We start from the raw sequence: 20,683 nt of genomic DNA, 5'->3' as shown, positions 1-20,683 counted from the left end.
TGTGATGTCTGTATTTGTTCCTCTTGAACCTTCAAGAAGTATTTCCACATTTTCTGTTTCTAACTAATTTGGGGGGTTTATAGTATTGTTTTTTTTTCTTCAACAAACATTGCTGTTTTTTTATTTTCAATTGAGCATATCATAGCACTAACACTTCATTTATTGTGAAAGTGTGACCAGAACCCCTTTGTTTAGCATTGTCAAAAATAAATTCTATTTGCTTTGTTCGTCCATATACAGTATTTTGGTTGGATGTGCATATCTGAGTCTTATAGCTTTGGGGCAAAAACTGTCTCGAATTAATAGAAAGAATCAGTTTATTATATCAACTAAAAAGAAAACCAACATGGAAAAGGCGTATTTAAAAAAACAATACAACACTGAAATAACAGAAAATCATTCAGGATCTCAGGAACCGTTAATGTGGTGCTGCTCTTCATCCATGTCCTCTGCCTCATCCTCTCTACCCTCTTCCATATCCTCCTCAGTCCCTTCTCCCATCTGGGCCTCCATCGGAGGCACATCGCTCTCTTCCACCTCCTCCTCCTCTTCCTCCATCCCAATGGCACCTGGGCAAAACAAGACAAGCTCTGAACCTAAATGCAGGACTCAAAATGAACGTCAGTAATTTTATAAAGCCCAGTTATATCTAACAGTCACAAAACAACTGTAATGCACTGGCACTGTTTGCTGTTTTTCCTTGAGTAACTGATAAAGATTAAAACTAATGAATCATTATCTCAGCAACAATGAGTTGCAGTATATCAGTGGTCCTGAAACGTTTCAAGAGTGACTAAAATCCGAAAGTGGAGCCCCGACAACAAAACATTCTAGAAACCAGATGACATACAACATTAATTTGATATTTTTAGTCAAAATTATGCACACATTTATTTGATCAACAATATGTCAAAACAGGTTATTCCACATAACTACCACCAACTTTCAGTGGAGGCTCTCCTGGGTTCAAGGGATTTAGGACTGACCTTGCTGGAGCCCTCGCCCAGGGATCTGACCAGCCTGCAGCATCCCTTTCAACCGTTCCACCTCCGCCAGAGATGATGCATTAGCAATGGCATTCTGAAACACAAACATACACTAGGAGTTGGAGGGTGAAACCATTTAAATTTCAATTAAACTCTGGAGAAATTTTTTTAGGGATTCAATATTGCTTTTTGAAAAGCAGTTCAGACTAACCCTTGTGTGGTTTTCCGGTCTGCGGGGTCCGTTTTCACTTTTGTGTGTGTGTGTGTGTGTGCCCACAGACCCGAACACCACACAAAGGTTAGTCTGAACTGCTTTTCAAAAAGCAAAATTGAACCCCCCAAAAAATTAGCTATAATCATCTTTAACATCCACAAAAATACAAAGAAGAATTCACCTGAAAGGAAGAAATAAAAAACCTAGTCCTAGAGTTTTGATTCTTTTGAGAAAAAAAAATAATTGAACTAAGGAACTCTGAAACTGTAGGTATTCTCAATCACTTGTGGATTAAAGCTCCAGAAAAAGAACAACAAAAAAACAGCGATTAAGTTAACCTTGATGGCCTCCACGTCTGCTTGAGATGGCCCTGTCTTCTTTTTTTCAAGCTGCGCTGCCGCTCCTGGAGTGAACCTGTAAGAAACAGACGGAGGTTAGACATTACAGCACACACTCAAGCTCCTCGGACCCCCGACCAGTGTAGACCAGTTCATGTGTAGTATCTTTCCTACAGTCAAACACACTGATACTAGGACAGACAGCAGCCCTCGGCAACACCAGACTCAATCCACTAATTTTGCCAATGAAACTCCAGCAGGGAACGAACTGTCCCCCAATTACTCCCCTTATCAGGGATTGTAATTTGGGCATTTGGATTTATAATCACTGAACCAGTGGTTGCGAGGAGCTGCTGGCCAGCTCAAACGTTCATCTTACGTTTTTGCTTGTTTGGCAATATCCTTTGCCAGTTGAGCACCTCGTTTGCCCTTGAACATTTTCTCGGCTTCCTGGCGTTCCTGCGACCACAAGCACACAGTTACACAGAACACACTCCAACATGGCAGACCCAACGTTCACAAACAGGAAGACGCACCCGACATCTTCAGGGATGAGATCATCTACTGTCAGTCTCATTATGTACAGCCAGGGAGTCATTGGTAAAGTATAACAGTGAACTGAATATGCTCAGTATATTTGAGGAAAGGCTAAGCAATATTCATAAAAATACTGTAACCCTGATGAATGAACACTAAGTAATTCAAAGGCCAATGTGCCACAAATGAACTGTCATAAATTTGTGTTGGCATTTAGCAATGTTACAAATATTGCTCTAATAAATGCAACAATGTGAAGAACAAAAATAAAAATTCACATGTTGAAATCAGAACTGGGCGATAAAAAGGATTGGAGTATTGTGATGAACTTTATTTCATTGTGCTTTGAAATTTTTAAAATGGCAATTGGTGATTTTAATAATCTTTCTGGCAATTTTGAAGAAATGTTACAAGTAAACTGACATTTCTGTGCTAATGTTTATGTCAGATCTTTATTGTTACTAATTTCCTGCAGATGCGAAGGCAATTTATCTAATTTTAATGGGCTTCAGAGATTTTCAGGGTATTTACTGTTATCCATGATCACTTGTTTCAAATATTTAGGGGACATTAAGAGATATGGAATATTTCTGGAACAGCCTTCAATGGCAATATTAATGTACTTCTATTGTATATCACCCAGTCTTAGACCAGAAAATCTATTCTGTTTACCGTATCATTTTTAATTCTAGCAAAACACACAAAAAACAATTTGATGGAGGAGATTTTCTCAAACCAAATTCACACTCAGGGTCCAGACAAACTGATTCCTACAACCTTCCAACAAGGAGGGGTGGATATGATACTATGCAATATCTCAACAACAGTATGAGCTGCATGGTTAATCCACCATTTCACTAATCTCGTCACATTGCAGACCCATACATCCATATGTCTCAGCTGACAAGATCGTCATGGGACCCAAAGCTTCACCTACCTTCAGCTTAACCTTCTGGAAGTCCAGGACACGGATCTGTGGAATCTTGTTGATCACATAGAGCCGGTAATGCTTCTTATTTGTTACTGGATTCCTTAACAGGCTGCAGACAGCAAGTACCATCATTGAGAGGAGCTCCAGCTGATTGAGCAGTGCCTTACCTTTGCTTCTAAGGATTCCTACCTGAGGAGGGTCAAAGACTTCACGGTGGCTAGAGGATCCAGGTCTCCCTACAAATCAAAACATTCTCGTCAAGACTGGGTGGCCAATTTCAAAGTGTCCTTCAATATTACTATTTTTGCTTTTACAGAGACAATCACTGGTAGTATACTTGGACTTACCAGTTCCTGGATGTTGTTGTTAGTGAGAATCAACTCAGTTAGAGTGGGTAGACTCTGTTCCAGATTCTCTCCAATACGACTGCAAACAAACAGCGAACTTTCACAAAGGGAAGACTTTAATGAAAAAATAATATCTAGTCATATGTACTGAGGCTGCACGGAAGAGATATTCTGAAGATCCTCATATCTCAAAACAGACTTGAGCAGCGACCAGCTGTCCTAAAAAGTTCTTCAATTAATTTAAATGAACAGACATTTTAAAGAACCTCTTAAAAAGACATGACCTAAGAAGATACTTAACTATTTTCTGGTTGCTTTTTGAAACAGGAAAGTAACAGCAGCTGCTAAGCGCTGTCTTGTGTGTGTTCGTACGTATGCACACACACACACACACACACACACAATCATATGCAAAAGCCAAGTGTTCAAACAGTGTTTTCCCTGGTTTCCCAGACACAACTTACCAAATCCTGTTGTTGTTCATAAGCAGAGTTTTGAGTCTCTTGAGCAGAGGGAAGCCGTCCAGTTTCCTGATCTCATTGTCTGAGAAGTCAACTGTGTCAAACTGGTCCAGAGTTGCTCCCAGGTTTTCCAGAACTGGGATTTTATAACCTAGGACACACCAAAGGATGCACATATCTTGTTTTAAACGCCCAACGCTCATCTTAGACTTATGGTAAGCGGAACCATAGTTAGTGAATGAAGCACTACAGGAGCAATTTTACCGTTTGACGTCACGTTAGGACGACTAACTAACACCCCAAGGACCAATAAAACCCAAGAAATGTAAAATAACGCATCTGTGTGCTTAAACCACTATTTACAAGACGAACCTTTACTATCAGTGAAAGTATTTCTCAAATTTTCACAGGAGTCTGAACCAGGGGGCCGCGAGGTTAAGCTAGCAAGCTAACGCCCGGGTAGTCCGCCTCACCTCGCAAGTCCAGCTCTCTGTCCCGAACGGGGTTCGTATATTGAGCAGCCTGCTCTATAAGCTCCGCAGATAATTTCACCATATCGGAGACTAGCACCGACGCCCACTGGCCTCTTTCTTTTAAAGAAGAAAAACACAACAATTCGCACAGCCCGCGGTACCACCGCACACAGGTCCACGACGCCGCCGAGTGTTCAATATCCGGTCACATGACCATACGTAATGTACTATACTCCCACCTAGCTCTCTGGAGTGAAATTACAAGCGCTTTTCATACGCGATAAAATATAAATGCATCGAAAGAAGTATATAGTGGTGCAACAGTTCAAGGGAGGATTTCTTTGTTGTTTTGAAGACATTTAGAAAAACAATCTCTCTGCTAAGGAGCAGGATTTAGATTTTAGATATGATACAGTTTTACAACAAATCTGATATCTTTATCACACTGGTAAAGGACGGGAACTGATCCAATACACAAACCTTTCACTGAGCTGTTTAGAAGTGTTTGGCCTAATATAAACCAATTTCTGAAAGCAATCCAATAAAACAGGAGAGCTTTGGGATCATCTGAGAACAAAATGGGACAAAAAGGCAGTAAAGTTGTCTGAGGAGGAAATAATGGGTTTGATGGCCAGCATTTTCAGTATTTATGATATGACTGTAGATGTTTACTGGTTGACGGTCGATGTGACCCAAAAAATATCAAAATAACCCAATAATGAGAAAATAATATAAACTAAAACAAAAAAATGTTGAGGTGTGTGTGTGTGTGTGTGTGTGTGTGTGGTAGCATTTTGTAATTAATGAATAAAGGGCTGAAAGGAATTTTTAATTCTCATTTTAAATTGTTTATACTGTTTCAGATCCAAATCAAACAAACTGTTTCAAACATAAATCTGGAATTTTTAGTTTCACACTGTTTTTAGTTACACACTTAGACTCAAGATCAAGACCATCTACTCTGGAGGAAGCTTGTCAAACACTTCCGCTTAGTGATTTATTTTTTTTTCCATGAGATTGGTAAGGGATATATGAAGGCAACAACAACAAATAAACAATTATAAAGAACAAACTATAGCAGGGATTATTTGCATAAGAAACAACATTTAAACTGAGTACAAATACAAAGGCAAAGGTTCATTGATCACCCACAGATACGAGGACATGGACTATTAAGACGCAGGACTGTGTCTAAATCCACCAAGAAAACCCCAATCTTTCTCAATTGTCCCTCACCAGTTAATTGACTTTTAATTAATCCCAATGACATTTGGACAGGCACAGACGTTTGCAAGAGGTGCTCCGGTATGAAACCAGTGTTAAAGTGATGGTTGCATATGTTGAACCTAACTGCTGAGATTCGCAAAGGAAACTTCCAAGGGCTGACATTTTTCAAAATGAAAATGTATGTCTGTCCTTTATGGACAGCAATCTCAACCCTTGTGTATTCTAAATAGATCTGAATCATGTTCTCATGCTGATCAGATTATTTCTGGTCCCACCTAATGGCCAAACATTGAAGAATATGTTATATTATATAATATTACCAAGATAATTTTAGTCTGCCTAACACACAAACTGCAAGGAGCATTGCCCTTTGCCCCATATAGATCCATAAATCCATTTTTATCACACATACAAAACTTTGAAGAGCATTTCTTTTTTACAAAACTGCATGGCTTTACAGTTAGTTTTAGTTTATTAACCGATTACTCTAATGATCAAATGATTAGCTAAGTCATTAAAAAGCAAGCGGTTAAAATGATCCAATTCCAGCATATCAAAGGTTCCGTATCTAAAAGTTTTTCCCTTTAAAAAGGTAATGATGTTATTTTTAAACATTTTTTCAAACTATTATTTGACATTAAGAATAAGAATAAGAATAAGAATAAGAATAAGAATAAGAATAAGAATAAGAATAAGAATAAGAATAAGAATAAGAATAAGAATAAGAATAAGAATAAGAATAAGAATAAGAATAAGAATAAGAATAAGAATAAGAATAAGAATAAGAATAAGAATAAGAATAAGAATAAGAATAAGAATAAGAATAAGAACAACTTTATTTATCCTGAAGGATATTGTTGTGCCAGAGTTTCAAGTAAAACATAACAATAATAGATAATAGTAGGAAGGAGGGAGACTAAGAAATACGAATAAAATATAAAGTGTCAAAGTTAAGGCTATAAAGTGTTTTAAGGTCTTAAAAAGTACAAAGATTTGAATATTCCCTTCGGCTGAAGGAAGAGGAATTAAAAAGTCTGATAGACTCAGGTAGGATAGACCTCCTGTTGCGTTCAGTGGAGCTCCTTGGTGGTATCAATCTACGACTGAAAGAGCTCTGACAGGATGTCACTGTGGCATGCAGGGGGTGATGGACGTTGTCCATGATGCTGAGGAGCTTTCTCAACATCCTCCTCTCTGACACCTGCACAACAGACTCCAGCTCCACTCCCGGGACAGATCTAGATCTATTTTACACTTGGGCCTGGCATTCTTTTGGCAAATCAATTTCAAATACCAATGATTACAATTACATCCAAAGATGCTTCTCCTTCATTCATTTTTAGTGAATGTAGCCTTGGCCAGGGAGAGTTGATGTCATCAGTATCCAATGATCATTGGGTGTTTCAACCCTGAACCTCAACACCCTCAAAATTGTTGGGTTAACAGTGGTGGCCAAATCACTGCTCATCAACTCCTACTGGCTTCCAGTTAAGCTCCTCTTTCCTGCTCATAACCAGCAAGAAGCACTTTCTGATGCCTCCCCCATCCTGAGAGCTGCCGTCTGTCTCTCCCTTCCCGTCACCCCAATTGCTGTGAGCATTCTCCACACTTACTGGGCACCTCAACTGGGAAGAGCCATGCCTGCCATCCTTTCCCCCTTCTGTCAGGCAAGAGATCCTGGTATTTGGTGATCTTTTTCTCAAACGCCTGCACACAATCCTCTTCCCATGGGACGGTAAGTTCAATGAGGATGATCTTTGCTTCTTCAGACCACAGTACCGCGTCTGGCCTCAGGGTAGTCTGGACACCGTGGGGGAATTGCAGTCTTCATTTCCCATGATTCAGCTTTTTGCAGCAGATTGTTTCTTGTTGTTGCTATGGTTGATGGCTTTTGTCCCTACCTTGCAAACTTGACTGATGGTATTGCTCTCCCATATGGTTGGCGTTTCTTGCATCTCTCCTGCTCCAGGGTGTCAGCAAGTGTTATGAGCACCTTGTCATGGCGCCACCTGTATCTTCCTTGGGCAAGTGCTGTTTTACACCCTGACTAAATGTGTGCCATGTGTGTTACCCCTCTCCCCACAGAGCATACCCGATGGGTTCTCCCTCATGCCCCACTTGCGCAAGTTTGTCAGAGTCAGGAGTGTATAATACACTGACCTTAGCATGAATGAGATGCGGAAAGGCTCTAGTCTCAATAGATCTCCTCACGTGATCTTCCTCTTGGATAGGTCTCATGTCGTCCATACTCCCTGGGAGTTCTACTGCCCTTGCCCTTCCCCCTCCAGGTTCAGTATTTCCTCACGGATGATGGCCTTTTACTCCTTGGATTCCTGCCTTCCCCCCATTGCTGTGTATGGGAAGTTTCAAGACCCTGTCTTCCTGTGCATGGTGTTCCAATTATGTTATTGAGCTTCAATGTGCTTTCAGCCTGTGCTACAGATGAGTCAGCTGCCCACTTGTGTGTTGGCCTTGTGGGGACGCCTGCTTGTCTGACTTGTTCGACCTCGAAGACTCTGTATGTCATTATGACTCTGCACTTTGCTATCTTAAATTTCTCCACCACGGATGACAGAGGAAGCTGGAGCCATCCTGATCTTATGTAGAGGCCTACCAAAGGGAGGCTTACAAGGATTCCCAGACACCTTTGAAGGAATTTGTTGATCTTCTCCTCCACTCCTTCAACAATTGTCATAGGAACTTCATACACCATCAACAGCCACATGACCTTTGCCAGCAATCAATGTTGATAAATCCATGCTTTGAACTTCCCCGGGAGCCCTGATTTTTCAACCCTCCTCAGCCATTCCTCCATCTGCTTTTCTGTACTGCTGATCTAGTTCCTGTCAGTAAGTGAGTCATCCAATCACTTCTTGAGGCACTTGATTGGATTTTCCTTTATTGATGGAATCACTTCACCTTGCACATGCAGCGGGACCCAGTTCATCACTTTACCTCTCCTGATCACCATGCACCTGGATGTCCTTGGCTTAAACTTCATTCTGGACCACGTTACTATGCAGTCCAGAACTATTACCACCCACCTTGCCTCCACATGTGTTGTAGTTGTCACAGTAAGATCGTTCATGTAACCTCTTACTGTGGCTTGTCGGATACCCATTTGCATTTTTGGGCCTCTGGCTTTCTTCCCTGCGGCTGTTATCAGGAGATTCATTCCCATGATGAAGAGGATGGGGGAGATTAAACAGTCTGTTTTGATCCCTTTTTCAAGGTTTTGTTACTGATTGGTAAAGCTGGCTGTTTTGAATCATAGCTGTATTCCACCAAAGTATGGATGAGGGCGTGAGGGATTGATTCATAGGCATTAGCCAAGTACAGTCAGACAACAGTCAGGTTGCCATAATTGGCTTTGGCTTCCTGGATCATCTGATTGAGAACTCCAGTGTGTTCCAGGCTTCCAGAGAAGCATGGGATCCCAACTTTCTAGATAGCGGTGTCGATGTATCCATTCTCAATCATGTATGAGGTTATCCTTTGAGCCAGTACGGAAAAGAAGATCTTGCATTCTACACTAAGCAGTGAGATTGATCTGAATTGGTCTATGGTTGAGGAGTTCTCTTATTTTGGCACAAACAGCGTTCTACCTTCCTCCATCACACTGGGATGATATCTTTCTTCAGATCCTCTGCAATACCTTCCAAAGCCTCTGGAGGAGCTTTGGGCACTTCTTATATACCTTGTAGGGTATACCGCTTGGGCTGGGGGCAGATCCTGATCTGGCCCTCTTCACCACCTTTTGGACTTCCTTCCAGGATGCTTCACTGCCTTTGAGCTCTTTTCCAGGTGTGTCAATACTGTCGATGTTTGGGGTAACATCTAGGGCTTGCTTTCTAGAGATGTCATTTTGGGTCTCTCTCAAGAACACCTTCTCTGTGGTTGGTCATCCCTCCGGACTTTGCTTCACCCAGCAGTGTTCCGGTGAATTGTGAGCGGTCTTTGGTGAACAGCACTCTTTTGTTCTCCCTATCCGTCTTCCTTTTCTGAGTGCATTCTGCTTTTCAGAGTCCGCAGAGGCGTTTCTGGAGTTGATTCGTCAGATCCCTGATGCCTTCCCTTTTATCAACCGGGGCTCTTTTGAACTGTTTGTTGAGCATCTTGATTTCTTCCTTCATGCTAGCCTATTTCCAATATGAAGAGGTGAAAATTAATCAAAAAATATGAAAATGTACTTCTCACTCCGGCATCAATCATTATTCGCACTGAAGCTCAAATAAATTGATTGTTCAGATTTTTTTGAATGATGTGACACTTGAGCATTAATTTTTTGTTTTTTTCTCATAGTTGTAAGACATCATAAATAAACAACCCTCTATGTCTTTTGGATTGACGTGATTCCATAAATTATGCTATAAACTGGACCCAAAGTGACTCTAAATAAGTCTCAGAACCTGATCTGAAGATTATTTTGACTGTTGCATGAGTATCAATAACTAAGACCAGTCATGCGTGACTTGCAGTTTAACCTGTAATCTTTTGACAGCGGGTCAACTTTCTCCATCTAACCCTATTCTCTGTATCCTCCTCTCTCACACCAATTTCCTTCATATCATCTCTCACTACGTCCATAAATCTTCTCTTTGGTCTTCCTCGAGACCTCTTGCCTGGCAGCTCCAATTCCAGCATCCGTCTACCAATATATTCAATCTCCCTCCCCTGTACATGCCCGAACCATCTCAGTCTGGCTTCTCTGACCTTCTCTCCAAAACATCTAACATGTGCTGTTCCTCTGATAGACTCATTCCTGATCCTATCCATCCTGGTCACTCCCAAAGAGAACCTCAACATCTTCATCTCTGCAACCTCTAGTTCGGCCTGCTGTCTTTTGGTCATCGTAACAGTTTCTAGTCCATACATCATCGCTGGTCTCACCACTGTCTTGTACACCTTTCCTTTTATTCTGGCCGATAGTCTTCTATCACATAGTACCCCTGACACTTTTCTCCACCCATTCCAACCTGCTTGGACCCGTCTCTTCACCTCTTTTCCACACTCTCCGTTGCTCTGGACTGTTGACCCTTAGTACCTGAAATCCTCCAACTTCTTGATCTCCACTCCCTGTAGCCTCACGGTTCCACCCGAGTTCCTCTCATTCATACACATATATTCTGTCTTGCTGCGACTAACTTTCATTCCTCTTCTTTCCAGAGCATACCTCCACCTCTCTGGATTTTCCTCTACCTGTTGTCTGCTCTCACTATAGATCACAATGTCATCTGCAAACATCATGGTCCATGGGGATTCCTGTCTAACCTCATCTGTCAGCCTGTCCATCACCACTGCGAACAAGAGGGGGCTCAGAGCTGATCCCTGATGGAGTCCCACCTCCACCTTGAACTTCTCTGTTACCCCTACAGCACACTGTACCAGTGTCTCACAGCTAGCATACATGTCCTGCGCCAGTCTAACATACTTCTCTGCCACTCCAGACTTCCTCATACAATACCAGAGCTCCTCTCTTGGCACCTTGTCATATGCTTTTTCTAGGTCTACAAAAACGCGATGCAACTCCCTCTGACCTTCTCTGTTCTTTTCTATTAGCATTCTCAACACAAATACTGACTCTGTAGTACTCTTCCTAGGCATGAAGCCATACTGCTGTTCACAAATGCTGACTTCTGCTCTCAGTCTCGTTTCCACTACTCTTTCCCATAACTTCATTGTATGGTTCATCAACTTTATCCCTCTATAGCTGCCACAATTCTGCACATCCCCTTTATTCTTAAAAATAGGCACCATCACACTGTCTCCATTCTTCAGGCATCTTCTCACTCTCTAAGATCCTGTTGAATAATCTAGTCAGAAAATCTACCGCTGCCTCTCCTAGACACTTCCACACCTCCACAGGCATATCATCAGGACCAACAGCTTTTCCACTCTTCATCCTCTTCAATGCCTTCCTCACTTCACTTTTACTAATTTGTGCTACTTTGTGGTCTACAATAGTTACCTCTTCTACCCTACCCTCTTTCATTGTCCACATTCATCAGCTCTTCAAAGTACTCTTTCCATCTTCCCATCACTCTTCTAGCATCAGTCAATACATTTCCCTCTCTGTCCTTAATCACCCGGACCTGTTGTACATCCTCTCCATCTTTGTTTCGCCAACCTGTATAGATCATTCTCACCCTCCTTACTTTCCAACCGAGCATACAAGTCATCGTACGCCCTTTGTTTTGCCTTTGCTACCTCTATCTTTACCTTTCGCCGCATCTCCCTTAACTCCTATCTGTTCTCTTCAGTCCTCTCAGTATCCCACTTCTTCTTTGCTAACCGCTTTCTCTGTATATACTCCTGCACTTCCTCATTCCACCACCAAGTCTCCTTATCTACTTTCCTTCCAGATGACACACCAAGTACTCTTCTACCTGTCTCCCTGATAACACTAGCTGTAGTTGTCCAATCATCTGGAAGCTCAACCTGACCACCCAGACCCTTTCTCAACTCCTCCCTGAAAACCATGCAACACTCCTCCCTTTTCAGCTTCCACCACATTGTCCTCTGCTCTGCCTTTGTCCTCTTCATCTTCCTTGTCACCAGAGTCATCTTAGAAACCACCATCCTATGCTGTCTGGCTACACTCTCACCTACAACTACTTTGCAGTCACTGATCTCTTTCAGGATACCTCGTCTATACAAGATGTAGTCTACCTGTGTGCTCCTACCTCCGCTCTTATAAGTTACCCTATGTTCCTATCTTTTCTGGAAAAAGGTTCACTACAGCCATTTCCATCCTTTTTGCAAAATCTACCACAATCTGTCCCTCTGCATGCCTATCCTGGATACCAAATCTGCCCATCACTTTTCATCCCCTCTTGCCTTCACCAACATGTCCATTGAAGTCTGCACCAATTACCATTCTCTCATTTCTGGGAATATTCTGCATCACTTCATCTAACTCATTCCAGAACTTCTTCTCTTCAGATTCACATCCCACCTGCGGGGCATAGCCACTAACAACATTGAGCATCACACCTTCAATTTCCAGTTTCAGACTCATAACTCAATCTGACATTCTTTTCACCTCTAGGACATTCCGAACAAACTCCTCCTTCAAGATAACTCCTACTCTATTTCTCTTCTTGTCAGTACCATGATAGTACAACTTAGAGCCTGCTCCTAAGCTTCTTGCCCTACTACCTTTCCACCTGGTCTTCTGGACACACAGTATATCCACCTTCCTTCTCTGCATCATGTCAACCAACTCTACCTTTTCCTGTCATAGTCCCAATATTCAAAGTCCCTACTCTCAGTCCCAGGCTCTTTCCTTTCCTCCTCTCTGCTTACAAACACGCACTCCTCCTCTTCTTCTTGTTCTTGTTCTTCGACCCACAGTCGCCCAATTTCCATTAGTACCCTGTAGGTCATCAGTACCAATGGCAGTCGTTGTTAACCCGGTATAGTTTTGGTTGACTCGCATGTTTGGTTTTGGCAAAAGCTTTGCGCCGGATGCCCCTCCTGACGCAACCCTCTGCATTTATGCGGGCTTGGGACCTGCACAGGGAGACACTGCTCCGTGCCCTCCCAAGGCAGGCTTGGAGAGACACGGGCCAGTGCCGCCCTGAGGCTGCATTAGTTAAACATGTAATAGAGAATATAAATATGCAGTGACCATGATTTATTGGGATGTTTCCTGAGGAGAACTCTAATAGTGTCATTTTTACGACATTATTATCATCAGTTAGGATCATCCAAAAATAAATGAAAGCACAGCTTCTCTTATTTGTCCAAAACAAACACTTTTAATGTTATCACAGTTGAGAAAATGTTAACATATAGATGGTGTGCAGCAAACATGTACCCTTTTATCTTCACACACTCACCCACAGCTCATGTTACTCACACCACAACCCAGGGAGGCTTCATGTGTTTCCTCATGGAATTATTGTATCCATCAAGTTCAGTTCAAGAAAATATGGGAAAAAGGCATGGGGATGCTGTGGTTTTCTGCTCAGTAACATCATGACAACCCACGAAAAACCTCTAGCTTCTTCCTCCCTTTGCCACACCTGCTACTCAAACAGCAGCACCCAGCAGTCCCGCCTAGATCACCCTGATAACGTATCTCTTCAGTGGCCAAACATTACTGCAACTTCTGTTCATCACCAAAGACCTGAAGCGTTTGTTTATCGCACCGGTCTCGTAGCAACAGCGGCTCCAGGATCTTGATGAGAATTTCACTGCCATGATGCTGCAGCCAAATTCCTCATTAACCACTGCAGGGCTCGTCTATGTAAATTGTTCTCAGCAACTGTAATGCGGAGATCGCAAAGTCCTGACCTCCCCTGTGGGAATCTCGGTGATGGATGTGATTCTTTCACTTCTCTTTTCACACTTATGTTCAAATGACTGTGGAAGTAGTGCAGCTTATTTGACCCTTACTCACAATGGTTAAGGGCAGGACCTGATCCAGTGCTACTTCGCAGACCTAGTTAGGCAGACCATCTACTCTGGATGAAGCTTGTCAAACACCTCAGCTTCTATCCTTGTTTACTTTCTGTCCTTGTTTACATGAAATTAGTAAGGGATATATAAAGGCAACAACAACAAATAAACAATTATAATGAACAAACTATTGCAGGGATTTTACATTTTCTCAATCAAATAAATTGATTGTCAAGATTTTTTAAAATGATGTTACACTTGAACATTGTTTGTTTCTTCCATACTTATACGACATCATAAATAGACAACCTTCTATGTTAAAATGACTGAAAATAGTCCAGATGATGTGACCCTTAATCATGGCAAACTTCATATATAAATCACATATACATATATATTTATATATATTATATATATAATAGTGTGTGGTGGGGAGACTGGCCAGCGGAACCCCAGAATTTGCCAGCGGAACCCCAGTTTGTATATACTTTATATATAAATACACACACACACACACACACACATATATATATATATATATACACCTGTATATCTAAACATATATCAACGAGTTATCATGACTGTTGGGAGTTTCTCGTGGTTGTGTGTTAGAGAACCCCATTGTTGAATAGCTGTACAATGTTGTGCCTGATGTGCAACACTAACCTGCACCTGCTATATATTTTGATATATAGCTATAGTTTCTATATAGTTTGATATATATATATATATATATATATATATAGTTTGATATATATATATATATATATATATATATACACATATATATATTCACACACACAAATAAACAAACACACACACACAGATCAAACATTATGACATTCTGACAAGCTCAGTTATGTTGTGTCAGCTCAGTCTCTCAGCAGGCGCTTTGGCTTAGTGGGTTAAAGCGCCTGTCCAGCTCAAGTCCCTGTAGCGCCTTGTCTTCTTCACTTCGTAACTAACAATTAGGGGAAGGTGTGGCTGAGCCTACTGAGAGTTTGCCTGGAACTGCAAGTAACTGGTTTGATTCCCAAGGTACTCCCGGCCCATAAGTACTGTTGAGCAAGATACTGAACCGAACACCCCCAATTTTTTTGTGGGGTTCCACTTCAATGTCCGCCCTCTTGTCATAGTTCATCCATGAAATTTTATGACGTCAAGGCTGAATTCACTCCTTCAGCTATTTGAGCAATAGTAGGTCATCTGTCAGATTGGACCACATGTGCCAGCCTTTTTTCCCTTGGTTAACAACAGTGACGTGGAGTCAGTGGAGGCAGGATGCTGGCATCATGGAAAGAAAAAAAAGTCAAATGAAAAATTAATTTGAGTGGTTCTATTTATTCAGTGATTTGTACCATACAGTTATTTTCAACCTAACTTCGCCAGTTTTAGTCGTTTTTTTTTCAAATTCGCTGAAAAAAAAATCACATTTAATGTTTGAATATGAAGAAGAGCTGTGCGGTGACGCGGCAGCCAGCGGAGCCCGCCATGAATTGCACAATAATTGCGCTGCCATGCTATCCGGTTGAGACTGTATTGCTGTCTCTGTGGATGTCACATATTAAAATTTTCAAACACTTCAAGCACTAATACATGAACTAAATTTCCATACTTTAGCTGTTGCGTATAGTTTTTTTTTGTCAACAACTGTAATGTGTTCCTCGGTCCGAGCGATTGTGAAGTGAAGGCAGTGAAGGCACACTAAGTGAGGCACGCCGTGACGGGGCCTCGTGGTAGGGGGCGCTGGTGATCCCAGGGATCCTTTTTACTACTCGCTAAAGAATTTGCAATAGCAAGCTACTGTAAACACATAGCAAGTCAAGTGCAGCCATCCAGTCATTTTATGCTCTTGCTTGGCTTTATTTCCAAAATGGGGGATTACATAGCTAAACTGAAAAAAAATTCTAAACTGGACTTTCAGTCGAAAGTCTGAGACGGAAGACTCGGTCTTTTCGAACGGAGTGGTGCACTCGAAAAGGCTGGCTGTGTGGATGTCCAGTAAGAGAGCGCCTTTTCCGCTTTTCCTGGATTCTTTTCTCAACTTCTGACAATAAAACATGAGCGGTCGGCCACCCGCATTCAAAGTCAAATCGCGCTAAAAACATTCGAGATGTCCAGGATAGATTTGGTTTTGAATGAACAGCAAAGACTCAACATCAGCATCCACAATGCTAAGGTAAAGTAAAACCGCTCAGCGCTGCTCAGCGGCACATGGACTTCATTTATAAGTAAAGGTAAGAGATAATAACGTTTTCTTTTAATGTGCTTTTTTCTATGCTATAGTTTGTATATGTGAAGAATGCTGATATGATATTTTAAACAAAACACGTTAACGGCTGCCAATAAAATGGTGAATAAGCTAGGGTTCATATGTTTGTAAATCTGACCGATGACGTCAGTGCCTCACCAGCCATGAACCTCACGGCACGTCACTGGTTACCAATGACCCTGTTGCCGGTTCACCACTGTTGCTTCTTTGGACCACTTTTGATAGGTACTGACTATTGCAATCCGTAAATGTTCCATGACAGTTCCAGACAATTTTTCCTCTTTCTTACTCATCCGCATAGAACCAAATCTTCACTTGCTGCCAAATATATTCCCCTCAATGGAGAGAGTCATTGCTGTTTATCTCACCAGTCAGTGGTCATAATGTTATGCTTGTTTGGTGTATATACACACACAATAAGAAATGTTGTGTCACATTCAAAAAAGAAATGATGGTCTGTTTTTTTTGTCCTCCCTCCAGTACGTTTTGCTAGGTGTTCTCAAAGAATTCAAGTAACTTTGCACAGAGATGCTGCTGATGTCATCAGTGCATTACAGCCGGCACAAACGGATGCCATTCTGATGGGTGCCGGTAACTTTAACCAGTGCAGCTTACTCTCTGTACTACCCACATACCACCATGTGGATATTCTTTCCTGTAACAAGAACACTTGTGTGGACAGCATTATGCCCACCATACAAGTCAGGAAGTTCTCCAACCAGAAACCCTGGCAAAACCATCAGGTGGGCCGCATGCTGTGTGTCTGCCCTGTCAAATTTTGGTTTGACAATGACATGGAGCACAGAGTAAGGGGGTCATCAGAATCGCCCAGAGGCAGTACTGAGAGGAGCTGGACTGCTTCTACTCTGAGGCAAGGCCTGCAGCACATCACAGACTACAAGTCCCCTAACCAGCAGGCAGCCTGCCAGATGACCTCAACAGACAGACAGACAGACAGACAGACACACACACACACACACACACACACACACACACACACAAACACACTGGGATCATCCCCCAATGCCTCCCCTCTCCCAGCAGAATCATCAGATCAGGTACAGAGAGCTCTGAGAAGGATCAACCACCGCAAGGCAGCAGGGCCAGACAACATCCCGGGGTAGGCCCTCAGCATGTGTGCTAAGGAGCGGGTTGATGTTGTAATCGCTGTCTTCAACCTCACCATTAGGGAGAGCATCGTTACCTCCTGCTTCAAGACCCCAGTCTGTCAGGATAGGCAATAGGACTTCAGCCAGCATCACTACAAACAGGCATTCCTTAAGCATGTGTTCTCAGCCCCATTATCTACACCCTGTTTGCCCACATATGTGTTGCCTCCCACAAGGACAACATTTTCCTGAAGTTTACAAATCACTGGCAGGTACGAAGCAGTCCATATGATGGAGGTGACCAGTCTGGTGCCAAGTGACAACAACCTCACTATCAATACAGACAAGATGAAGGAGAGGCTAGTGGACATGAGGAAGGAGCTAAGACCTCACAGGCCACTGTGAGCAGTTTTAAATACCTGGATGTCCACTTCATTGGGGACCTCACCTGGTCACTCAACACCACGCAGTTAAGAAGGCTCAACTGCAGCTGTACTTTCTGAGGTGGATGAGGAGGTTTGGCATGCCACCTAAGATCCTGAGCAATTTCTACAACTGTATTGTTTGAAAACATCTTAACCAGCTGCATCACTGTATGGTATGACAGCACCATTGCTCTTGAGGGCAAACACCTGTACCTGTTAAGACTGTAGAGAAGATCACCAGAACCCCGCTGTCCTCTTAACTGTTCATTAAACTGTCTGCATACAACCTGCACTTTGAGAGTTTGCACACTCAAGCTGCACTCAACTATTAAGATGTCTTTGAGAACTGGGTTTATGTAAATCATTTCAGGAATTCATATCAGACTATATTTCTTATTTGATATCCAGTTTTATTTTATATATATATATATATATATATATATATATATATATACATATATGTACACCAAATATTAGATAAAAACTGTGGCATCCTGTAAACCAGGATCCAGGATCAAGTCTGATAGCCAGGATGACACTCATTCCCCCCTATACTACTGTACAAGGAACAATAAAAAGAAACCGGTTTGGAAACCATTCATTCCTTCCTTATCTCCTTTATCTTTAACAGCCTTCCTTATTCCCAGCACCTCTCCTGTGTTTAGCAAAAATTAAAACTTTAAAGATCTTAAAAGTTCTGTACAAGTTGTCAAAAAAAAGAAAACATCAACCAACTCAGTTGACTTGCATTAGCATAATAATAAAAAAAACATTCCTCATAAGGATTGACAACAGACAGACAATAATATCAACAAGAAATTATGTTTTGCCTGGATATCGGATTTTGTTTTTTATTTTGACCTTTAAATTTAGATTCTTCTTTTTTCAGTTTTCTTTTAAATTTTGCAAAATCAGACCCCAAACTTAGCAAGATATTCCCTCAGAGATCTTGATAACTTCATATGTGAATTCAAGAGTGGAGTCATGGAATCCATAAAAAGAAATGACTGACACATTTGAAAAGAAAATGCATTTAATTTCTCCTACAGATTTATAATAAGCTGGAGAACACTGACAATCAAAGATTAATCTCTGACGTCAAAGAAGCACTTTACTTTACGCAGGTGAGAGAAAGAAATTATTACCAAGCGCTATTACCAATTTGTCACACAAGTCACTTAACCATCATTTGGTCTCTGGTCTCAGGATACAAACCCATGGAGCATTGATAAGCCAGAATGCCACAGAGGGGAGTTAACACAGTAACATCCTGTTAGGGTAGGCAAAGTTTTGGCTTTCCATCTGAATTTCCTGCAGATCAAATAGTTGCTGTTTAATTTTGCAGTGATAAATTACAGTGGGACGTCTTCCAAACAATTAAGGTGAACACACCGCTATGGCTCATTTGATACGGAGACCAAAACCAATGTGATCCTGGCTCGGTTATCGCTGTTGGTGAAGGGAGGTAAGCGCTGTTCAAACACATTAAGTCAATGTTGTCAAATGTCAACTCGACGCAGAAACAAAATAAAAACCTCGGTGTTGTGCAACTTTTCAAAGGCAAAGGGCCAAAGAGGAAACCAAAGACCCCCTGGGGTTTGAAGGCATCCCAGAGAGATGTTTGGACAAGAGAGATTGAACAGTATGTTTAAGGTAGTGAAGGGTCCCAATAGATTGATGGCAGAAAAATAAAGGCACCAAAATTCTTTCTTATGACATCAATCCACAGGATATTCTTCACAAGCTTGGCAGAAGCCTGGACACAAGAGAAAATAGAAAAGACACATCTAATTCATATCTCACATCTATCTGACTGAGAATTAAATCAGATTATATTTACCAACCAACAGCCAGTGCCAGTTAGAGGATTTCTGGAGCTTTTGTTGAGACAGAGGCCGGCACTCAAACACAAAATCGAGTTAGTTCCTGGTTTCGTGTTCTGTCACATTACTTCAGCACACACTTGTTAAAAGGCGTTTCTTAAGAGAACGGCCGATTAGATTGCATTACAACACTGTGTGTCAAACCATTAACTAAGCCGCAAATGTAGTTGAAGGTAAATAATTAAAATAGTAACCTAATCAAACAACCATATCACAGTGACAATGTTGTACATTTTGAAATTAAAATCACAAACTGATTTTCAGTGATTACTTTAATTATAATTTAGTAATAAAGTAAAAATCTGTTGCGCTTGAAGATGTGGCATTGTGAAAATAAATGTATGTATGTATTTCGGAAACTGAAGCATAATGAAGCATCAATTTATATCATTTCGGATGTGACAAATGATACTATCTCTTTTAGAAAAAGAGACGTAATGACTTCAACAACCAGGTTTCTGGAGGAAAGTTTTGTTGTTTCCTGGGAAAAAAAAAATCAAACAAAAAGTGAGATACTGAACTTTTGTCTCAGTGTTATCACCTTGGTACTGTATATATGATATTTGATAGTTGATACACTCTGTAAACCTCAGTTTGAACCTGGCATGATGCTGGTGGGACAAAAAGAGGGACAACACATGCAACTAACTACCTAGGTAAAACGGGAAGCCATGAGAGCATGAAAACCCAGAATAAAATTAACGACAGCAGACAAGTGACAAACCTCAAGGAAATAATACAGAGAATGTGAAGGAGCCAACGAACTGCAAAGCTACTGATTGCATACTGGCAAAATGAGGAAAGCTCCTTGGTTTAGAGGGAACTTTTGGGCTATATTTTGATACTGCGGTTTTAAGTTAGTACTTTAGCTGGGAAACATGAAAAAAAATCCTGCAACTATCAGTATTTCCAAAAAAGGGATTTAAATATCTTGAAAGTCACATTTAAATGGGTTTTCACTGATAAATTTCAGGGAATTTCTTGGATTTCTGTGGCAATTTCTTTATTATTATTATGTAATCATTATCATTATTTCCAGTACTTTTTTTTTAAATCATTTTTTCTTTAAAGTTCCTG

The 20,683-nt window shown here is 41.3% G+C and overlaps 1 protein-coding gene across 1 annotated transcript; it reads right to left on the bottom strand.

Moving 5' to 3' along the window:
* Positions 1-265: 265 nt before the first annotated feature.
* On the bottom strand, positions 266-4,467 carry snrpa1 (small nuclear ribonucleoprotein polypeptide A'). The gene is made up of 9 exons (XM_086143710.1): positions 4,288-4,467; positions 3,818-3,965; positions 3,354-3,432; positions 3,196-3,242; positions 3,013-3,115; positions 1,918-1,997; positions 1,539-1,614; positions 987-1,080; positions 266-569 (listed from the first exon to the last, which is right to left on the bottom strand). The coding sequence occupies exons 1-9, from the start codon at positions 4,367-4,369 to the stop codon at positions 409-411; spliced, it is 870 nt and encodes a 289-aa protein (XP_085999836.1). The 5' UTR covers positions 4,370-4,467; the 3' UTR covers positions 266-408.
* Between the last annotated feature and the right edge of the window lie 16,216 nt (positions 4,468-20,683).

The sequence above is a fragment of the Fistularia commersonii genome, chromosome 3 (genome assembly GCF_037954325.1).
Source record: "Fistularia commersonii isolate RoL2024-O1a breed Wild chromosome 3, RoL_Fcom_v1.0, whole genome shotgun sequence".
Lineage (NCBI taxonomy): Eukaryota > Metazoa > Chordata > Actinopteri > Syngnathiformes > Fistulariidae > Fistularia > Fistularia commersonii.
The sequence above is the reverse complement of the archived record's forward strand: the minus strand, read 5'-3'. Positions and strand labels throughout refer to the sequence as shown.